The sequence below is a fragment of the Opisthocomus hoazin genome, chromosome 2 (assembly GCF_030867145.1).
Source record: "Opisthocomus hoazin isolate bOpiHoa1 chromosome 2, bOpiHoa1.hap1, whole genome shotgun sequence".
In the NCBI taxonomy this organism is placed as follows: Eukaryota; Metazoa; Chordata; class Aves; order Opisthocomiformes; family Opisthocomidae; genus Opisthocomus; species Opisthocomus hoazin.
The window spans coordinates 63029471-63050397 of NC_134415.1; the positions used below are offsets into that span (position 1 = coordinate 63029471).

General features: G+C 43.5%; 1 protein-coding gene across 2 annotated transcripts in view; it reads right to left on the reverse strand.

The window, feature by feature from the left end:
• AIG1 (androgen induced 1) overlaps nucleotides 1-1420 on the reverse strand; it is a 124556-nt gene extending 123136 nt beyond the window's left edge. For both annotated transcript variants that reach the window (XM_075413905.1, XM_075413904.1), the window contains exon 1: nucleotides 1213-1420. In XM_075413905.1, coding sequence (XP_075270020.1) covers nucleotides 1213-1353 — 141 coding nt within the window. In that variant the 5' untranslated portion in view covers nucleotides 1354-1420. The remainder of the gene's footprint in view (nucleotides 1-1212) is intronic.
• Nucleotides 1421-20927: the final 19507 nt, after the last annotated feature.

The following is a 20927-nucleotide window of genomic DNA, read 5'->3' on the forward strand; positions in this document are numbered from 1 at the left end:
TGCCCTTTTACAATAGCAGTAAAAGCACTAGTCATGGCTGTGCATCCTCAAAGATCCAGCACGTTTTTGCCACCCAACACAAAAATTATTCCATCTAAATGCACAACATAGTAGGTGCTTCTTCTCTCCAAATAAACCATGGACCTCAGTGAACTTTAACTTAATCCTGACGCAGACATCTGCACACTGAACCTGCGAGGTTAACAGTGTTTGAGATTGGTCTCCAAACTCACAAACTCAACCTACTGACTGGACATGAAGTGCGTAGGCCATACTAGCGATACTTGTGAATCAACAATGAAGTTCTGAGCGAGGTTTTATCACTGGGAAGGAATGATATACCTGCATTTTGGGACTTTCCTGTAACTCAGTAGGAACTGCAAAATTTCTCGCCTATTTATACTGCAGATTCAAAGAAAAAAACCTGTTTTGATCTGGGTACTAGGTGTAAGTTGGTGACCACATTTCTGAACCGCAAACACAAGTTTGTCTTCCCATCTCATCTCTTCCTCCTGACCCCTCTCCTCCCACCTGCGCTAGGAGATCGCTGTTGTGGACACAGCAAGGCTGGGGAGCTCAGGGCAAAACCAGCCCCCGGCCAGCACCTGGTGTTCTGCAATGTGGGCCAGCATGCTCGTGGCTGTTCCACAGCGGGACCCTTAGGAAGGGAAGTGAGATGAAGCATCTTGTGTTTCGTAGGCTCGTTCATGGATCTGCAACCAAAACTCCAGGCATGTGGGAAGTTGTGTTGCCCAACACATTTTGTGTAACTCTTGCGCTCTTGCACCTGTCAGGGGTGGATTCCTCAAGAGGGCCAACGGGGGCAAGACATGTTTTCCGTTTCGACGGCACGCGGGAGCCAAACGCTGGGAGCGGCAGGTTCTGGCCTTTACCGTCAGCCATTCCAGCAGGCGAGACACAGCACCTGCACGGCGGCAACCGCGTGGGGTGTGCAGCGCGCTGTCCCCACGGCCGCTCACACACAGCAGGCCCTCAGCCTGTGGCTTTCTCGGCTCAAACCACCCAACTCCGCTGCCGCGGCGCTCGGCCGGCCCTGGAGCCACCGCACGTCGCCGTCCCGCGCTCCGAGGTCACCTCATGGCGCTGCCGTCGAGCGGGCCCGCCGCCTGCGGGTTCTCCCGCGCGGGACCGCGGCCGTTCCACCGGCAGCCCGCGGGAGGGGGCAGGGCCACGGCCGCCGGGGGCACTTACCAGGTCTATGAAGGTCAGGAATTTCCAGCTGCCTCCATAGGTCTGATGCGCGGGCATGTCAATGGCCTTGTAATTGCACAGGATGGAGCAATAGGACAGGAGGATGGCGGCGCGCAGCACCTGGCACGGCACCAGCGCCATGTTGCGCGCTGCGCCGGGGCGGCCGCGGCCTCGGCGGCGGGCTGCGGGCCAGCGCGGGGCGCACTTCCGTGTGCGCGCGCGCGCGCGTGTGTGCGCGCCCCCGCGCCGCGTTCGGCCCCGGCGGCCGGGGCGGAGCGGAGGGGCCGCGGCGCTGGGCAGGCGGGGTTGCAGGCCTGCTCTGGCGGCGGCCCGGCCGGGAAGAGCCCGCGCCGCTCCCGGGGGAGCGGAGGCGCACGCCCCCCGCCATCGCCCGCCGCTCGCGGGGGCCGGCAGGTGCGGGGGCCGGGGCTGCGGCGGGAGGGCGCGAGCGTGACCCACGGGCCGCGAGTTATCTGCGGGACCTTTTTGCCCGCAAAAAACAGACACACCCCCCCCCCCCCCCCCCCCCGGCGCCTCAGCCGTCACGGCCCGCAGCCGGTGCACCGGCGGGGCCCGCCCGCCGCTCGCGCCGCCCGCCCACCGCGCCGGAGCCAATGGGCGGCGCGCGCGCGGCGGCCATTGGAGCAGGTGCCGGGGTCTCCTTAAGCGCCGTCAGGCCCGCGGCGCGGGGCGCGCACGGAACTGTGAGGGGCGGCCTCGTACCCCCGGGTGAGGAGGGTGGGCGGGGCGCGGAGGGACCGGCTGTCGGCTGGGGGGGGTGGCCCGAGGGGTCCTCGGCGCTGGGAGGGCCCGGGGGGGCCCTGGGCTTGGAAGGGGAAGGGTCTGAGGGCGCGTGGCTGCAGGGTCAACGCGAAACCGCTCCGCCATCTGGAAAAGTTATTTTAAAGGGGAAGAACCGCCAGCAGCGATGTCCGGGCTTGGGTAGACAAACCGCTTCTGTGAACACCATCTCCCTACGTCTGTCTTATGAAATAAGTGTTTGAACAATAAGGTGCTTTGTCGTAGTTAAGCTACTGGAAGGTAAAAAAGGATCGATGGCTGCGCGACGCATTCCCTGCGTTGATTCCGTTACGCGGAGTCAAAGCCTCTTCGTCTGGTACCCACTGTGCTCAAGTTCTGCAGAAATGGAGGGCTGCTGAGGAGAACACGCGCTAGCAGCTATCCCAGAGGGTATCAGCACAGTTTAAGATCTCTGCTTATGCAGAGGAACTGTGTGTCGGGCGTGGACAAAGAATCCTTTAGAAGCAGGGTGCATGAATTTCCCACTGGATCCTTTAGGTTATTTTGCTTTATCTTACTGGGGCTCGCAGCCCTGTCAGGCATATCGGGCCATCAGACCCTTCTATTCTTTGTGGCGCGTATTTCGGTCTTACGGGCGAAAAGGGTTTGGTCTCGTGGAAGTCTCAAGGTTCAGTGTAAGAGGTATCTGAGTGAAATGTAATGGGCTGTGACACGACGGGAGACCAAACCAATGCCTGCAACACGACGGGAGACCAGACCGGCAACCTTCGTGCTGTGCCCCAACGTGAGTGGGTCTGCAGAGCAGCACAGTTGCTGCTGAGGACCTGGTGTCCTGTACGCATTGCAGGAGGTTTCACTTCAGAATAGTTCTTAACTGGAGCTGTGGACTGAATAGTCATTAGTGGCTGGAGTGCATTAAGTGAACCCTTGGAGCACATCTTCTGGTTCGGTTTTATTCAAAAGGAATCCAGCTTGCTTTCTGAAACTGTGTCAAGTTAAAAACCAAAGCTCAGTGTAAGCCCAGATGATCAGGAGATTTCCTTTTTTTAACTTTTAGTGCTGCTGTAGAGGCACCCTTAGCGTGCAAGTCTCGATGGACTTGAGCTTTGTAAGCTCTCGCAGGCAAGTTACTCTGCAGAGCTCCACGCAATGATGGAGTACATACCCACGCACACCCTTGTGTCTTGTGATCAGCTTCAGGCAGGAAGAATTTGGGGCTGTCTAAGCCTTAGGCAGTTTGTCCCCTGCTTCTCTAACTGCACCTCCTCCTGTGACGTACAGGAACTCGCTCCTTGGATCACCTCTGTGTCACTGGTACGGCACCACAGACGTTAATACTCACTGGACATAACTTGGTAACTGCCGTTTTCGGTTTGCCTTTTAGTCACGTGCGTTTAAACATCCTCCAGGGTTACAGCATCCTCAAAGCTTACAGAAAAGCTATGCAGGCTTTTTGGAGCCCCATTTGAACGCTCTTTAGTTCTACTCTCCACTCTTCCATAGAAATCTCAGCAAAGCTCACAGAAAATGCTAACCTCATACAAAGAAAAACTCACTCAGCCTTGTGGAAATCTAAATGAAGCAGAATATATAAACACTCTTGTTCCCCTTTTTTTTCTTTTAGTCAAGAAAATCTCGAGGCAGGCTAACTAACATGCCAGGCTCAGCCAAGCTTCTTCCTGGTCAAAGACTCTTCTTTATTATGCATTTCTAGACCTTTGGAAGGAAACTTCACTCCTTTGTGGGTGGGTTCTTTGTGCCTGTCTCCTTTCTAAAGTATCTGTTGAATCTCTGGACAGTATTATAAGAAGGGCTAATTAGATTGTAGGCTCCCATTAGCCTTTATGTGCTACTGTGGACTTTATACTCCCTGTCTATTGAGAGACAAGCAGCAAAGTCTTTTGTGACTGTGGCTGAAATGGGTTTGCAGAAGATTTTGTTTTTGTTTGGATTTGGTCTTAATTTTTTTCGGCAAAGTAAAAATGAGAAGTTTACGATTTTGCCCTTTATATTGCTATATGAATGCAACTTTTTGGTACTTCGTAAAATGTTAAATTAAATGCATAAATCAATAAGGTAGACCAGAAATGTAAAACATGATATTCAGTGCTAGCCTGTGATTTTTCAGGTCCTGATGTTTAAATATTTGTTTGTATGTAAATTGTGAAAAGCCTCAGCTGTATTTTCAGAAGTCATGTGCTGTAAGTTTATTTGAAAGTGGGAGTTTCACATGGGTCACGCTTGTAATTCACTAGAGATGAGAAATGGCTTTAGAAATGACAGAGAGTCCAAAGCACTGGTATGTCTGGGAGGGGAGATGTTAATAAATACTGTCTACCTGGGGGGGGGGAGGAAGATGCCTAAAAATCTGTCAGAGAACAGAATGGATAAAAGAAACAAAAAGGTGGGTTTCCCATCCAATTGACTGTATAAAATGGATAGCACGATGTTTTTGCTGCTTGGCACTGTGACAGAATAAAGTGTAATGTCTTGGAGTCTGAGTGTTAAGCTTTGCTATGCATGCTGACAGGTGACAATGCTTGAGAGTTTTTTGGTAGTGGTGTTTGTTGTTGTTGTTGTTTGAAAGGAATAACATTTTAATTTCTGAAGAGCGTTGTATTTTGTGAATATCAAATATATTGGTGAATACTGGTGAATGATCTTTGAGAGGTGTTTAGAGACCCAGGAGATGCCTTTTCTTAAGCAATTGCTTTATATGCAAATGAGTTGTTTACAAGGAATCATGCCATAAGCAGTTGCCTCCAAAGCAATAATAATAAGCATGATAATGCATGCTTGAACTCATAGGAAGTTGGTAATACTGCCTCATCACAATGTGTTCATGGCAATGCACCTGATACTGCAATTTCTAGTATTTGAGGTGAGGTGTACAAACTGTGCCAAGGTAAGTGTACTTGGATGTGTGGGAGTGTGACTCCCACATAAGCAGACATGCAAAAATTAAGCTTTCTTGTGATGAACATAAGTGAAATTATTGAAATGTTGTAAGTTAAAAATCAACAGGAATTATTGAAAAAAAAGCTTGCCTGTGCCTAAGACAGAAGACTTTTTAGAAATGTTCTCTGTTGATATGTATATATTTAATATATAGCTCTTCAGTCAGGTGAACTATCACTTGGGTAGTAAATGGCCCCACATATCAGAGGAGGATTCAACTCAAAATTTTTGGTAACGTCAGTTATCTGCTGTAACTGGGCTCATTGTTGATATTACTAGTAAAGTTTAGGCAAGCTTTTATTTCTTTTACTTTCAAGAAATATAAATGATAAAAATTGAAGGATGGAGAAGAAAAGATAATAGAAATTAAAAGACCACAATTATAGCAGGTATAGAGAGCAATGTGTTTAATAAGACTTCTGGAGATACTTGTTTGTATGATGACTGATTATTGCCAACTTAGTTTCAAGTTTAGGTTTTAGAATTACAGTGAAGTTACTAATTTGGTATATTTTGTACTGAGCATTCTAATATATATATACGTGTATATGTGTATGTGTATTTAACAATGGGAAATAGAGCTGGAACAGAGATGACCAGGGGATAAGTGGACAAAGTTTGGGGCAGCTGGAACTTTGGTTGTTCATCCTCTCTGCCAGTTAAACTTTGCATTATCCCGAAAGACCATGAATTTTCTTGCTATAAAGGATAAACGAGCAGATAAGACTTGCCGCATTCGTCTGCCCTGTTAAGTTAGATGTTCCCAAAGTGATGATTTTATAAAGAAAAAGCCTTATTGTACTAATCAGGGGTTTTGAATATGTGAGCGAAGCGGGGACTGCATAAGCCGATTAACTTTTCTTCACATTTGGATCAGATATATTGTGTGCAAAACAGCTGTTTCATGGTAACATTTTTATATCTTAATTTCATATGCTTTCTGCTGATCGCATCGGTCAGTTTTAGTGCAGGAAGGTGGCAGGCCTCTGGGGTGCAAAAAAGCAATACTGACTGGGAGTGTTCTACCTGCCCGCAGATGAGGTGGCCCCCTGCAATCCAGAGCAAACATTCCTCTCCTGTATCATGCAGTCTCACAGAGGGATGTAGCCTTTGGGAAGTGGTTTAGGTACATGCAGTGTACATAAATTGCCCACTGTCCTGTTTTAAGAGCTACCTATCATCACATTCTTGGGCAGGCTGGATACGCAGTATTGTTGAGGAATATCAGTGAACAGTAAAAAGGCAGAACTGCTTGCCATGGCAAGATATGGGCAAGAAATTCCACAAACATTTATAAAGCCAGAAAGTTTAACCCTGACTGTAATTGCGTACCGAGTGTCTGCATTCTCTTAGACGCCTGATAGAAGACACTCCTGGCTTAACCATTGCTGTCAGGTACCTTTGAAACACATGAAACTCTGTCTGAATGTAAGAAAATGCTGTTTGCTGTCAGGATGGTTGAACATGGGAACAGGTTGCCCAGTGAGGCTGTGGACTCTGTATCTGTGGAGATACTCGAAACCCATCTGGACACAGTCCTGGGCAACCTCCTGTGGCTGACCCTGCTTGAGCAGGGGGATTCAACTAGAGGATCTCAAGAGGTCCCTTCCAACCTCAGCAATTCTGTGATGCTGTACTGTAAATGGAGGTACGTATGTGACTAACACATAACTCACTGAGTCTGCCTCAGCTTTCTAGATTATCTTGTTAAAATCAACTCTCTGGTGGCTTAAATTCCCTAAGTGCATCACTGTGCTACCTCCACTGAACACCTGGCAAAAGGGGTGGAGTGAGAAACAAGGAATAGGAATGATGCAGGTGCCACACCATGTCGGTGGCATCGCTTGCGTAAAAGAGTTATATAATTGTTAATTTGTGCTGGAGACTTAATATGTGTATTTTACAAATTGAATTGGAACAAATTTCTACCCCTAAATCGCTGATCAGAAGTTGTAGAATTATTTATCTGCACCCTATCTCTACCACAAATTCTCATCCATAACACTGGACTGGTAAAACTTCCCAATGTGTGTCCTGACTGAGAGTTAATCTCAGCAAGAACTATTTCTTCATTCATTTTAAAATTATAAATATGTAACTATTCTTCACCCAGTTACATCTTAGACTTCTGAGGAAACCTGAAATATCAAAAAATACAGTATTTTCTTAAACAACACATTCTTTTCTGTGACAACTAACTCTAATGGGCAGCACTGGAAAATAAGAGTAGTAAACATGAAGCATCTTCTATTGTGAATGGGTGAAATAGTTTTCTGGTTCAGCTAGCAAGGTTTAACTGGTCAAGGGAGAGCAGTAAAATGCATCTAATACAACAGCCAGAATACAGAGGGCGTTTCATTCAGTAGCAGAGGGACAGCACTGGCTAGCAAGGACAATAGTAACCAAAAGCCCATCTCAAAGACTTGGCATAGTCTTTTTTTTTTTAGCTAGTTTGGCTTTGATGACTTTGCAGAAGCTCGTACTGCATTTGGGCTGCCAAGCAAACCTGGAGGTGCCCGCCGTCATCTGCTAGTCCCTCTGCAGGAGATGCTCATTGTCGCCAACTCCTCCTCTCTTGGTAGGAGTGACTCTCAGCAGAACGCCACGCTTCTGGCTTTTTACTGTCTGCCAGACAATACAGCAGTAACCAGGCTCTCTCCGTCACCAGCTGGAAGCTGTTGTTCTGTCTAATTTTTTACTCTAGTGCTCATCCTCAAAATGTCTTTTACACAACTTGTAGAAACGGTGTTGTTTTCAGTACGTATCTTTCCCTTTGATACAATGTGCTGCTGAAGACTCACATTTCTCTGGGCTAACAAAGGCAGGGGGTCTCTACCATACTGTGATGATACTGCACTACAGATGGATTCGTAAGATGGTTTTTCTGGATCCTGATGCTTTTTTTTTTTGTTCCTCCACATAACCCAAAATGTTTGGTCAAAGCTGATTCATATTCTGGAAAAGTAGAACATGAACAAGAAATATTCAAGTAACATATCTTCATGTCTCCAGAGTATCATTTTTTTTTTCCTGCCTTCTCCCTTTTTAGTTCAGTCCATAGCTATGCTGATGGATTAAATCTTTAATACTCATTTTCAGCCTCTTTTCAAATCTTGTTCTTGGACACACAAAGCCACTGTGGATATAGTAGACAGAAAACTACCCCCGTAACTTCCTCACTTATTAATCCAACATGTGTCTGTATTTCCATAACTAAAAGCCTCTTTTTAAATCAGTTTGAAATAAAGATCCACAATAAAACCCTCAAAATGTAAGTGAAAAGGGAAACAAACACACGTGTTGATGTGATACAAAAACTGAATTGTAAACTGGGTTTAGGGAAATAACCATGAATAACTTTCTCTGCTGTTTGTTCAGCTTTGTATATTTTTATAGTCTGATGATCATTTGAGATTAATTGCAGAGGATGGAATGATAATGTGCTTTAAAGGAGAAAAGTAGGGGAGAAGCAGGAGGTCTAGACCAACCTCCAGAAAGAAACCAGCTGTACGCTATTGCATATTTGAGCTCTTAGATAAATCACCACAGACGCATGTGTGAATAAATGAACACATTGAAATGACTTTGAACTTTCTCCCAACCACCTTTTTCTGTATTATGATTCTCGCTACCCACTTGCTGGAACAAAAATGAAAATAAAAAATACTTTGAGACAGCGACATCACGGGAACTTCTTTGCAAGTGAATGAAATAACTATAATCCTTGCTTTCCAGAATGATAGCACTGTTGCAAAATATACATAACCACTGCAGAGGACACACTGGAATGATGATCGTTTGCAAAGAAAAACCAGTGCTTAACATGCTTGGGAAAAGTTTGGCTGCCACAGCTCCTGCCCCCAAATCTCAGATTCATTAACTGAATGTACTAACCACAAGTCACTTTGCCATTGTCTTCTGTTTATAGCATGAACACAATTGTATACACTTCACAGATGCACCATGAAGAGACAGCAGTTTAAGCAGATGTGAAGCGGCATTATTGCAAGGCTTAGCAGTATGATTACTGGCTAATAAAGTACAATCGAATAAACCAGAAGAAGAGACTGCATTAAGATGTCTTTGCTGGGAATAATCTTGGCGACTGTAAATATGGTAATTAGGATACCTTTGAAAGCTGTTAGGTGCCTTTCTGGATTATATTAGCTGGTAAATCTGACTAGTTAATCTAGTAATTGGCAATTGCTAGGGATAATTGAAAATGCACAAGACTTCAATTTTTTGCCAAAATATTCATGTGAGTGGGGGCGGAAGAAATCCTGTTTGTGAAGGTTTTGCAAAAAATATAGCCTATTTTCAAGCATCTTCAAGCCCTGCATGTGCTTATGCAGCCACTGACCTAGCAGCTTTATCATTTATGAGCAGCCCAGATGGCCCACTGGGATTCAGAGCCCAATCTCACTCCTTGGAAGACTCCATTCAGTTTTGGCTGGTTTGGATTAATCACAAAACTGTCCTTGCTCTTTGTGTTTTCTGAACCTAAGCAGTCCAAGGTTTCAGCAGGTTTTTTATTTGGTTTTTTTTGTTGTTAGTTTGGTTGTTGTTGGCATCCTGATACAAGAGCTGTCCTTCTTATCAGAGTAAATGTTATCGTTAATGCTTCCAGCAATGACTGGAGTGAGAGATTTTTAAAATTTCAGACATTCATGATGGAAGCTGAGGAAATGTCATATTTTTCACCTTGTGACTGAAAAAATGTGTGTCTATTATCCTGGTAAGGGATTCACTTTGGGAAAACAGCTCGCTGCTTATGATAGAACTGAACAGAGCATGATGGATTCAGGTGGAAGAAATCCACGACTTTCTTTCAGGGCCAACATGCCTAGTTAATACTGTATTAATTGCATTATAATGATGTCTCTCCTCTTGGGAATTACTGGTCTGTGATGAGCATAGGGTGCAATGCAGGTGAATGCAAACTACTAACATTCAGCGTTAGTATAAATTTTAAATAGTTGCCTAAGTCCTTATGAACTGAATCATCTTGATGTAGAAGTCATCTTTTTAAGACATTTAATATACTGGGAACAGTTAAGTACTACGTCTTTTCCACTTATTTGATATAGTTCTATCCTTCGTGAACAAATTAGCATGCCTATATAACCCTGTGCTACTTTTATCAGAATTAGGTTATAAACAGTTTCCTGATTCAACTAACCATCTAAATATATGTCCAGTTTTAACACCTTCAGTGAGTCTCAGGTGAAAATTTGACCCTTCTGAATTTAATGACACAGCTTCCACGGATAATGATGCACAATCAAGCCTGAGCTCATGTAACTTATTTATTCAAGGCAAGTGTTCTGGCATCATTAAAACATTAAAACCAATGCATAGAGTGTCATTTCTATGCCACAACTGGCATACAATACATTCTGAGTAACATCATTCTTCTCTCAGCATGAGCAGGTATTCTTAGCTTTCACTAATGTGCCAGTGATTTTAAAAGGAAAAGAAATAAATGAGCAGAATATTAAAGCAAACCAAAAAGCAGCTCAGAATGAAAGCGTGCATGCAAATAAACGTATGTGATAGTGGCAGGAAGTGATTGCATCCTAAGTCCTCTACCCTTTTTTCCAGGTTTTGCATAATCCTTTGAACTCTAAAATTGTAGTGATGGACCAAATAATTTTCATAAAACCAAAACAAACCCCAGTGTTACTAGGTTGAGCAGAGATACCACGTGGAGTTTGTTACCATTTGCTAATTTTCAATTCATTTATTAAGATCAGCTCTCATTTTTTAATTTTCAGTAATCAGTTACTCTGTTATGAAAGCACCTCTGCAGTCTAGACAGTACATACTCATTTATGTGATAAATAATGGATAAATACTGAGTGTGCCATTAGCCGTTAATGCATTAAATTGATTCCCTGCAGCAAATACTCTCCATCCTTGTTTTAGCACTTATGCCACCTGTCTGTTGCACTTACTGTATGATACTTCAATAATGCGAATGGGATTCCCTGATCATTCTTAATTTAGCTCATTTTTATCATCTCATAAGTAGGTTGGCATTGCTATGACAGATGTGCAAATCAAAAGGTGCCTCACTACTACCTCTATGATTGCTTTCACTACTCTAGCCAATGTTTTTAGCACAATACTTGTGGATAACCAGATAGAATGAGTAGACCTATTTTCTTTCCACAGATTTCCATTTTAACGTATCACTACTGCTTTGGCCAAGTGGCTGGGACAAAGACAAGTTATTTCAAGCCTCTCTTCCCATTTACTTCAGCTGTAGGAACAGGGATTCAAATTGAATTAAACCAACTAGACAAATTAGATATCAATAAGTTGCCAGGGCAGGTTGGCATTCAACCAAGACTTTGAAGGAACTCAAATGTGAAATTGCCGAACTGCTGCCCAAGTTGTCGCACAAATCTGTAGAAATGGCCACTGTGCCAGACTGCCAGTGAAACTTCCACCTACAAAAAGGCCTCTAAAAGAGATCCAGGGAACTGCAGAGCAATAAAATACTCCATTCCTGGTTAGATATTAAGAGTATATCTTACAGAGTAAGATACTTGTTCACATGGATAAACATCACCTGCTGGAAAGAAGTCAGCATGGTTGAAGTTCTGTGAGGGCAGTCAATAAGCACACAGATAAAGGGTATGCAGGGGACTCGATATTGCTTGTTTCCAAAAGATCTTTGATGCAATTCCACACCAGTGATTATTGGAAAAAGTAATTTTCCATGGGGTTGAGGAGATGTTCTTTTATGGACTGAAAGCTGGTGAGAGGATTGAGCAAACTAAAGAGTTTGAACGTTACTACTAAGGGTGGGGCCAGTTACCAGGGTTCAGTGATTCAAATCGTTTTATTCAAAACTTTCATCAGTGACATGTACTAGGATGTATGCGGTGAATTCTCCAAGACTTCTTTCTGGGCAATGAAATGCAATGCTGTAAAGAAGACCAGAAACAACTTGCTAAGTTGGGTGAGCAAGCAAGCAGGTGTCATACTAGCTTCAGCACAGACTCGGAGGAAAAATAATCCAAACTTCATTATCTGCACAATGTGAACTGAAAAGTTATAACTCAGAGAAGAGACCTTGGAATTACCATTGACAATTCCTTGAAGTCATCAGTTCAATGTGGGGTAGCAGCCAAAAAAGCCAATATAATGTTGTATGTCATCAGGAAGGGTATTGAGAACAAGACAGGAAACTCATTGCCGTTTTATAAGATGTCAGTGCAACCACACTGTAGGTACTATATGTTGCTCCAGCCACCACAGCTCAAAAAGACATGGTGGAATCAGAAAAGAGATAGAGAAAGCAGGTGAAATTCCCCATATGAGTCAGCTGCCCTGTCTCCTTAATCATTTCACCTGCTTTCTCTATCTCTTTTCTTTCCCCACTGAAAATTCCCACTCTTCTGCATCTCCCAAAATTGTATCTCCTTCTTACATAGTTGGAGAATGCTGGGCTATGTGGACCACTGCTCTGAAACAAGTGGCCACATTTATTCTTAGGTTTTTGTGCAGCATTTGAGGCTAACCTAGGAAAGGAGGCACATCACTTGCACACCTTTGTCACAGTTTTCAGTCAAAACCAGGAAAATACGGAAAAAAGTGTGCTTCTTCACACACACAATGCAAAGATAGATCAGCAAAGAAGAGATGCTGCAGAAGTCAAATGTCTGTCCCACAAATGAAAAACCCAGAGGCCCAGGGCAGGAGATGAAGTAACAGGAGACGAGGAACACAGGTTTTAGCCTCGCTAAGCTCTATGGCTGTTACAACTATGAACACATTTTCTGCCCGACACAGCGGTGTGCCCCAGTATTGTTGATGCAGCACGGTAGCTGACTGGTGTGCATGTTGTTACTCTGTGTGCTTTGGATGTTTTTGACCCATGACAGTGTGTTCAATATGGCACAGTGATAGATAGGGCAAGAATGTCTCTGGCAGGCGCATGATTACGCGTAGGTAGGTAGAAATTTGTGATTGTGATGCAGTTCATTATGTACTGATCAACAGTATTTACATATATATTTGTTACAAATACATGTATGTGGTTTAGTGAAATAAAATTCTTCCATTGTAGATTCTAGCCATCTAAATAATGATTTATTTGTTCCTTACATAGTGCCTTTGTGTTTAGTGGATGATGTTCCTAAGATACTTCTTACTTTTGATAGCCCATTGCATTTCATCTTTTTATGGGTATTACAACATCCAAGTCCTGCTGTCCTGTTTTGCATGGTTCCCCCAGTTCCTGGTGTTCAATGTGAGAGGTCTACGGCTGCAACTGGGTAGTGAGTTACCATCTAACTGTTGGTCTGTAAGGGGATATGCACATAACTTAAATATGCTTTTTGTTTGATATGAAACATTATATTGTAGGAAAGATGGGTGAGGGAGAGCAGAGGAAAGGATGGACACAAAAAACTGGAAGATGAACTCTTTTCCCCAAATAATCCAGGAGTTAAAACAATCATCAAGTATATGAGAAAGTTTGGTTCAGTTCTTCCCCGTAGCAGAACAGACTAGAATTTGCAACCCCCACTTCTTATTCTCTCCAACATGCTAGAGGATATGTTTGGGTGGGGAAGGGTTCTCTTAATTATCTTTGCTGACTGTATATTTTGTATGAAAAATGAAATACTTTTTATTTTGGAGATTAGTATTCAGGTTTCATCTCTGAAGCAGGACTGAGGGCTTATTGTGACCTGGGCTGCTGACAGCTTGTTTTATGCGAAGGAAAAAGTGTCAGCAGTAGAAAATTCAACTGCCCTATAGCTTAGCCATTAAGGTGCACCCGTAAAGGTAGTGGGAGAGCTAATCTGAATCTGCTCTCTGCCTCATTCATGTATGCCCATGACTTTTAGCCTTGTAGTTGGGTTACTCTCTCTCAGGGCAAAGAACTGAACTTGTGTTCAGCTCATATCTTGGGTAAGCATTTTAACCCTTAAGTTATTAACTAAAAAATGGGGAAAGAAGGATGCAGGGAAAACCTCGATTTTTCCCGTTGCAGTTCTGTGAATACAATCCTCCCCACTTCCCAACAGCACCTTGCAGTCAAAAGTATTCAAGCATCTGAACAAATATTTGCCAATAATTTCAAGACTATTACAAATTCATTTTCCTGAATTCAGTATTCATTTTTTGCTTGCTTAATTCTACACAGGCACAGCTAACTCATTTTCACCCTAGATGGACACATGTGACTTTCCTGAGCCCGTGAAAGATTGTTAGCAGAGAAAACAGTCTTTAAAAAATAGCTCTGCTGAGAACACAGTAAAAGCTCTTTTGTGTCTTTAGTCTGCCAGAGCCAAGAACAATGCAGTACGGCCCGAGATCTCAGGAAGTCTGCAGCACCTACAGCTCTAGTCCAAAGGAACTAAGCATGTGAACCAGTCAGGTTAGTGTAAATATGTAAGAGACATACATGGGTCCAAGCTGATACATCTCTGGAGGTCCACATGCTCTGAGACAGTTCTTCCAGATTCAATTCCCCCAGGGAAAATTGCTGCCAGAAGGTATTTATTCAGAAAGAATTATGGCATCTTCTTCCCAAGTCCATTTGTCTTTTCTACGGACACAATCAAAAATTACATTTTTTGACAGGCTTTTAGTCAGAAAACTGTCACTTTCTTCTTTTATGCCAGCATTTGCATCTTGCAGAAAAATTAACATAAGAATATTAGATTTTAAAACTGAAGTTCATGAAGAAGATTTCAAAGTGTTACCACTGGAACTAAACCAAACATTGGGATGAATATTGTTGTTGAAAATTAGACAATTATTGCTTGCCAGAAGAACGTAATTCACCAGCAGTACCAGAAAATTCCCAGTGTGTATGGCTAAAGCTTGACTCAGAGGGCTTAAACAAAAGTTCAGTAAGAAGTAAAAAACCTTGCTAGTGCTGCAGAGATACAAGGAAGCTACCTTTTTCTTCCCACATTTCACATTACTTTTTTATGCAAAAGCAAGGCTTCCTTGGTTGAAGATACTGGTCATGTTAGTCACATTGGTCACTTGCATTAAACCAGGTAAGCAAAGACCATTAATAATAATGTTCTTCCTTGGTGAAGAGGAGTCCCCAGACGTGGCCGGTGGAACTGATAGTTGGCACTATCTCCTCCCTTGGTAACAAAAACCTCCTTGTCCAGAGAACGTTTCCCTTCTCATGGAAATATAGACTGGACTAACTGGAAAATGTGCGCCGTCGGGGCTATTGACAGCACTGAGAGCAAAACCTCTGCCTGTTCAGATGAGCTAGAAGGTTCCTGCTCTGGTCGTAGCAATGTTCTCCCACAAGAGATGTTTCCTCACCGTCAGGTCGGGCCCGCGGCCAGCAGCCTGGCTCTGCCCCAGCCCAGACCCCGCTTCCACAGCCGTGCCCTGATCTCCTGGCTGCAAGCGTGGCTGGCGCCGGCCCGGTGCTCTGCCTGACGGGGATGGCAGAGGCTTGTGTGGGCCATCAGCCAGCCGGCTGCAGGCTGCCCGCGGAGCCGCCATGCAGGGAGAAAGCAGCCGGGGCTGGGAGCACGCCCTGGCCATGGCTGCTCCTGGGGTGGCTCCGTCTCTGCGCATGGGCACCGACTGCCCCCGGAGCAGCACCTCTTCCCTGGGAGTCTGGGCCTGGAGGTACGTCTGGGAGTGAGTCACGGGAGTTGAGGTCCTGGTTGAAGTACACCTGGAGAAAGACCAGTGCTCCCACCACCCCTTCAACTTCCCCCCTCCTGTTCAGGGTGGAAGGAGGTGCAGGACCACACTGCGAGCCCCAGCTGACAGGGCTCCTCCTCAACACCAGGGCAACCTCACTGAGAGAAACCACGGAATGTATTCACCTTTGCTACGTGTGTCATAAAGTATATTTAAATAATAGAATTCAGTTGATCACTGAATGCGCTTTTGCTTAAAAAGAGGACTAAAACGTGAAAGGCTAAGTGAAGTTGGCATGTCTCTGTCTCTATATATGCACAAAGTGATTTGACTGTAGTGAAAACGTAGCACACAGGATCAGAACGTAAATCTGTTCCATTTAACCAACAACGACAATTTCCTCAAGTGCTGTCAGAAAAGGATTTGCTTTTATTTAATCTGTTCATTATGTGGGAGAAAGCTACATCTCTTATCCTCAAATTATATTTATTTAGCCATGCACAAGGGAAAAAAAGAGAGCCTGAGAGATGCCCTGAGATTTAAAATTCAGTAGATTTTTCTTCTGGTTCCGTTAGATTCTTTCATTCTTGAATTTCAAAGACTATTAAGCAGCTGAGTCATGCTACGTAGGAAAATTACACAAAACAATCTGACTTTCAGAAGAATTATTGTTACGGCTGAGCCTTGGAAAAAGTGGTAAGAGGCCATCTTAAAGTACTAGGTGTATCTTATTGTTAGTCTGATAACACTGAGCTATGTTCAGCTGTGATAGTCTGCTTTTCCTGGCAGATTTTCATATTGCATTCAGGAAAGAAAAGTTATTTCAGGCTGAACAACAGCAACAACTATTCATGTCCTTCAAACAACACATCCCATGCATCTTTGCTGTCAACTAATCTGATTCGTATATGTAAGTTATTACCCTGTCAGTTTATCGGAAAGGACCCAGTCATATATCCTCTTACTTCAGGGGAAAATTACAACAGCCATAAGAAAAAACTTGCACTGAGTACTGAGATGTGGCTGATACCAGAAAAATGGGAGCAGCTGGCACATGAAAGCGGCACAGTCTCTTCCTTCCCGTGCCAGCCCATCGGTGCTGCCACTTAGTTTGTTCTGGTGGACTCCTGATGTCCTGGCGCCTTGGGTATTTGTTCTGGCTCCTTGCCTGTAATCCCACCTATGGGGTAAGATACCGGACTGAGACTGCAGGCCAGTTAAACTTGATGCTGATCCTGCCACATTCTTCCCCAACTGCATGAGGAAAGTCCAGGGCAGTGATAGAAATCTCCCCTCTTTGGGATTTAAGCAGCGTATCCCATCTTTGTCCTGGTGAAAGCTAGCTCTACTGCCCTAGGAACAGCACTAGGAAATAATTACATATATATATATATATATGTATATATATATATAAAGTATACATATATATGGGAGGCAATTGGTGACAATGACAACAGTTTTTTGATATCTGACTTCTGATAAATAGAATCAAGTTCTTGATTCCACTTGCCATCCTACATACACACACCATCAAAACATGTGTGGTGGAAATGCACTGAAAAGGAAGAAATTGCAGCCACTCTAGAAGAAAGGTCACAGAAAGCACCAGAGAGGCCTGCTCCTCCTGATTTTCTTGCCTGCCAGCACAAAGTGAAGCCATAATCTTTTAGCTTCAGCTTCCCATCTGTGGAAAAGGCCTATTTTCTTGCTTATGCAGAAGCCTTGGGAGAATAACCTTTCTAGAGGCAGCCACACACTACAGCAAGAGTAGCCACAGTAGACAGCCTCCGCTGGCAAAATCTTTGGGGGGACCTAGAGCTGACTTTTAACTGAATCCTGCATTTTACCATGCATTACATATACATACATACAATACTTGGCATATGTAGCGCTTACAAGAAACAGCAGGCTTTTAAAATAGTCAATTAACGGATAAAAAACATATCTGTGTCCATAGACAAAAACACATTTCTGTTAAATAGCTAAAAAAACTACCTTTCTTCTTGAAATCCTGCTTAGTAAATCTCTGGTTTTATTCTGTCCCTTCTAAATGTCTGAAGTCTCTTTTGAGGAGCAGTCTGAATCCCAGTCTGTCCCTCCAGACTAGCACACCCGTGTTCAGTCAGCACTAGCATGGCTCGGACTCTGTGGGAACAATGACAACACGATAGTTTTGTCATCTGGAACACCCATTTAGCATCCTTTTAACACCCTGTTTTTTCAAATATTTTATGTTTGGTCTTCGTTACTGTTTTCTTTAACCTAAATCCTGCAAAATCTGAAGGCAAAAATATGTAGTTAAGTTTCACAGTGATCAAGGATTATTTGACTGATGGAACTATGATACATTAGCAAATATCTTGTAGCCTCTAAAGAGGAAGAAAAAATTGATCACAGAACCTATGAAAACATTCTAACTCTTCTTTTGTAAGATCTTTAGCTGTTTTATGTGTTATAAAAGTCAGTTTATCAGAGTTATAAATAACAGTGCAGCACACTAGAAGTCAGATTAACGTATACCAATACAAAATGTATTCCATCAAGCAGTACAGTCATTCGTGTAGATAGCTTCAGTCTGTTTATTACTAACCTGACTGGATGTTCAGGATACTTATAATGGATTTAATTTGGTAATAATAAGATATTGCTTATGCTAATGATGCTATCCAGATTAGTAGGTTTTAAATGGTTAGTGCTATTTTATTGTCTCTTCCTGACTAATGAACTAGTCTATCTATGCACTGTACGTTGAATGATGGAAACCAATAATCTAAGCAATATCATTGCAGTGGTATCAATATGGGACATCAGAAAGATATTTTTCCTTATACACTAAAAAGTAAAGTTGAAGTTTATGACGGAAAAGTGCTCTCAAAGTTTAATGTGTGCAACAGAATCTGTAAATAGCTGACAGAACACTAGGAAATTGGTAATTTTTGAGTGCCTCACCACTCCTCACTCAAACCATCTGTCAGGCACTTCTTCAGGGAGAAAAATATCCACAATTTTTAGAAATGTTTGTTCTGAAAATGCAAATTAATATTTTTATATTTATTTCCAGTCATGTAAATGGATCTGTTTCTTACACCGCGTCTGCATGGAGATATGGTGCTCGTTTGACTACTTCAGGAAAAGGTTGTGAATGCTCAGCGGCCCATCCAAGACAGGTTTTAAATCTCTGTTAACTTTGCTGAAGGAGAATGAGTGGGGTAGATGAGGACACGCAGAGCGCGGTTTGACAAGTGTCTTCAGCTTGTGTCCAGCTCAGCTGCAGACACTGAAAAAGCCAGGTTTGCCCTCACCTCTCCTGCTCACATCCTCCAGCCCCCATTGCAAGTGCGTTGCTGGTGCTGCTGACAGGGCAGCTTGCACAAGTACTCATGTCAGCAGAGGAGAGATGGTGGGACAACAGGGCTAGGGACATCGGGAAGGGCAAGCTCATCTCTCTCAGTGACACCATGGACTTACATCACTTTAAGCAGCTTGTGAAACTTCACTGCAGAGCCACAGCTCAGCAAGCTGCTCAAATATATGCCTAACTTGAGGCACACAGGCTATCGGTAAGAAAATGTCGAAGCCCATGCTTTAACTTAAAACATATTATTAAGTGCTTCCTGAATTGAGATGATTTCCTTCTTGGTATTTCTTCTCTTCCCATCCAGCATAATTTTTTTTTTTTCACTCCCTGCCAATATGCACTTCATTTCCTTCTTTGCATATTGCCAGCGATCCCTCAACTTTCCGATTGCGCATCTTTTCATTCTCTTGGACCACCTTTGCCCGAATGTGTAGCACAGGGCCAGGGCGTGGTTTTAGCCCTCTGCATGCAGTGAATATGTTTCCTGGCAGGGTTTTGGCTTGTGCCAGATAGCAGTCTGCCAGACACACGTGAGCACAGCCTGGGGAATAGCATGGGCTCAGGGCTGTTCCTGCCAGGTACTCAGCGTGTGGGTGCGTGATGCCGCTCTGCTTTGGGAAGGCGTTAAAGATGCGAGTCCTCGGGGACAGAGAATGGGCCCTAGACTGGTTCAGTGACTAGCAGAGCTATAGCTTTGTTCTCTTCCTTGTTGGATGAGTCTGCTTGAAAAGTTATAAAAACTATATTAAAAAGTTCAGATGTCTTTAAATGAATTGGGATTCAGATTTCCATAGCAGCCTGTTCTGGCATCAGAACTTATGGTATAGAGGGCAAATCTACTTCTGCACTTCTTCCAATTGCTGCACTGTGTCCTGTGGCCTTGGAGATGCAGATAAAGGACATAAAAATCTTGTAAGTACTACACTGTAAGTCAACTAATCTGTCCAAGACAGCGTAATTAGAGATTCCAAACTGTAGACAAGTTTAGGTCACCAGCTACCTGACTTGCTGGCCCAACTATTTCTTTAACCAAAAAAAGGTTTTCTTCTTGATTGCACTAACAGCACTTCACTGAAGCCAAGCTTGAAACTTTCTGTTTTATCAGGATTTAGATGTTTGTTAGACTTTCCACAAATGTTCTTCTTCAGTTGCAGTAGCTTGAATGGCACAGAGTATGCAGGCAATAACTTGCTACATTCAACTAGACGGGTAATGCCAGTGCGGTCTCTGAAGTCCTGTTGGGATGATACTGGAGGTCTAGCACTGACAAGGACTAGCCAATCTGTCAGGCTGGTTTACTGTCAACACAGCCACCTATTTTGAACAGTGTATTAACTCCCCTAATAGAATATTCTACTCTTATTTCCTTTACTTTGTCTGCAGCTACGTCTGTCTTCACGGATTCAGTGATTTCCCTCACCCCAATGTCTCCCACTTTCTTGGTATATCTGGCTGCTAGAATATTTTTTTACATTTTATTCCTTCAACCAAAATCCATGTTAGTTTACACTTCAGGAACATCTGTTGCATGCAGTCATTAACAGTCTTTAGCCAGCTTTCTTGCTCTGAAACCAAAGATGCAATTTTAATGTTTTGAAAGAAAAACATTTCACGTAAACTATTTAACAGATCTTTACATGTACCTAGGGCAGAGAAAATGAGACAAAACAATGGCCTTTAATTTATTATGGGGCTGTGAGTGAGGCTTCCGTGCCCATTGCTTACAGCACACAGGGTCAGCTACTGCCAACTTTTCTGTAGTTTCAGACATTTCTGGATTGTTGAAATATAATTACAGTTTACATGAAGATGTCACAGACTTTAATTTGCTCTTTTAGTCATTTCTACAGTCCAGGAACCTTGACCCAGGAACATGGATGGCCATGCTGTAAGCCCAGGAATTAATCTCTACTTACACGTGTTGGTATCCACCAACTGACTTTCCCCAGCTGAACAGGCTTCTTGCTCGATCCTTAACAAAATATTGTTATTACAC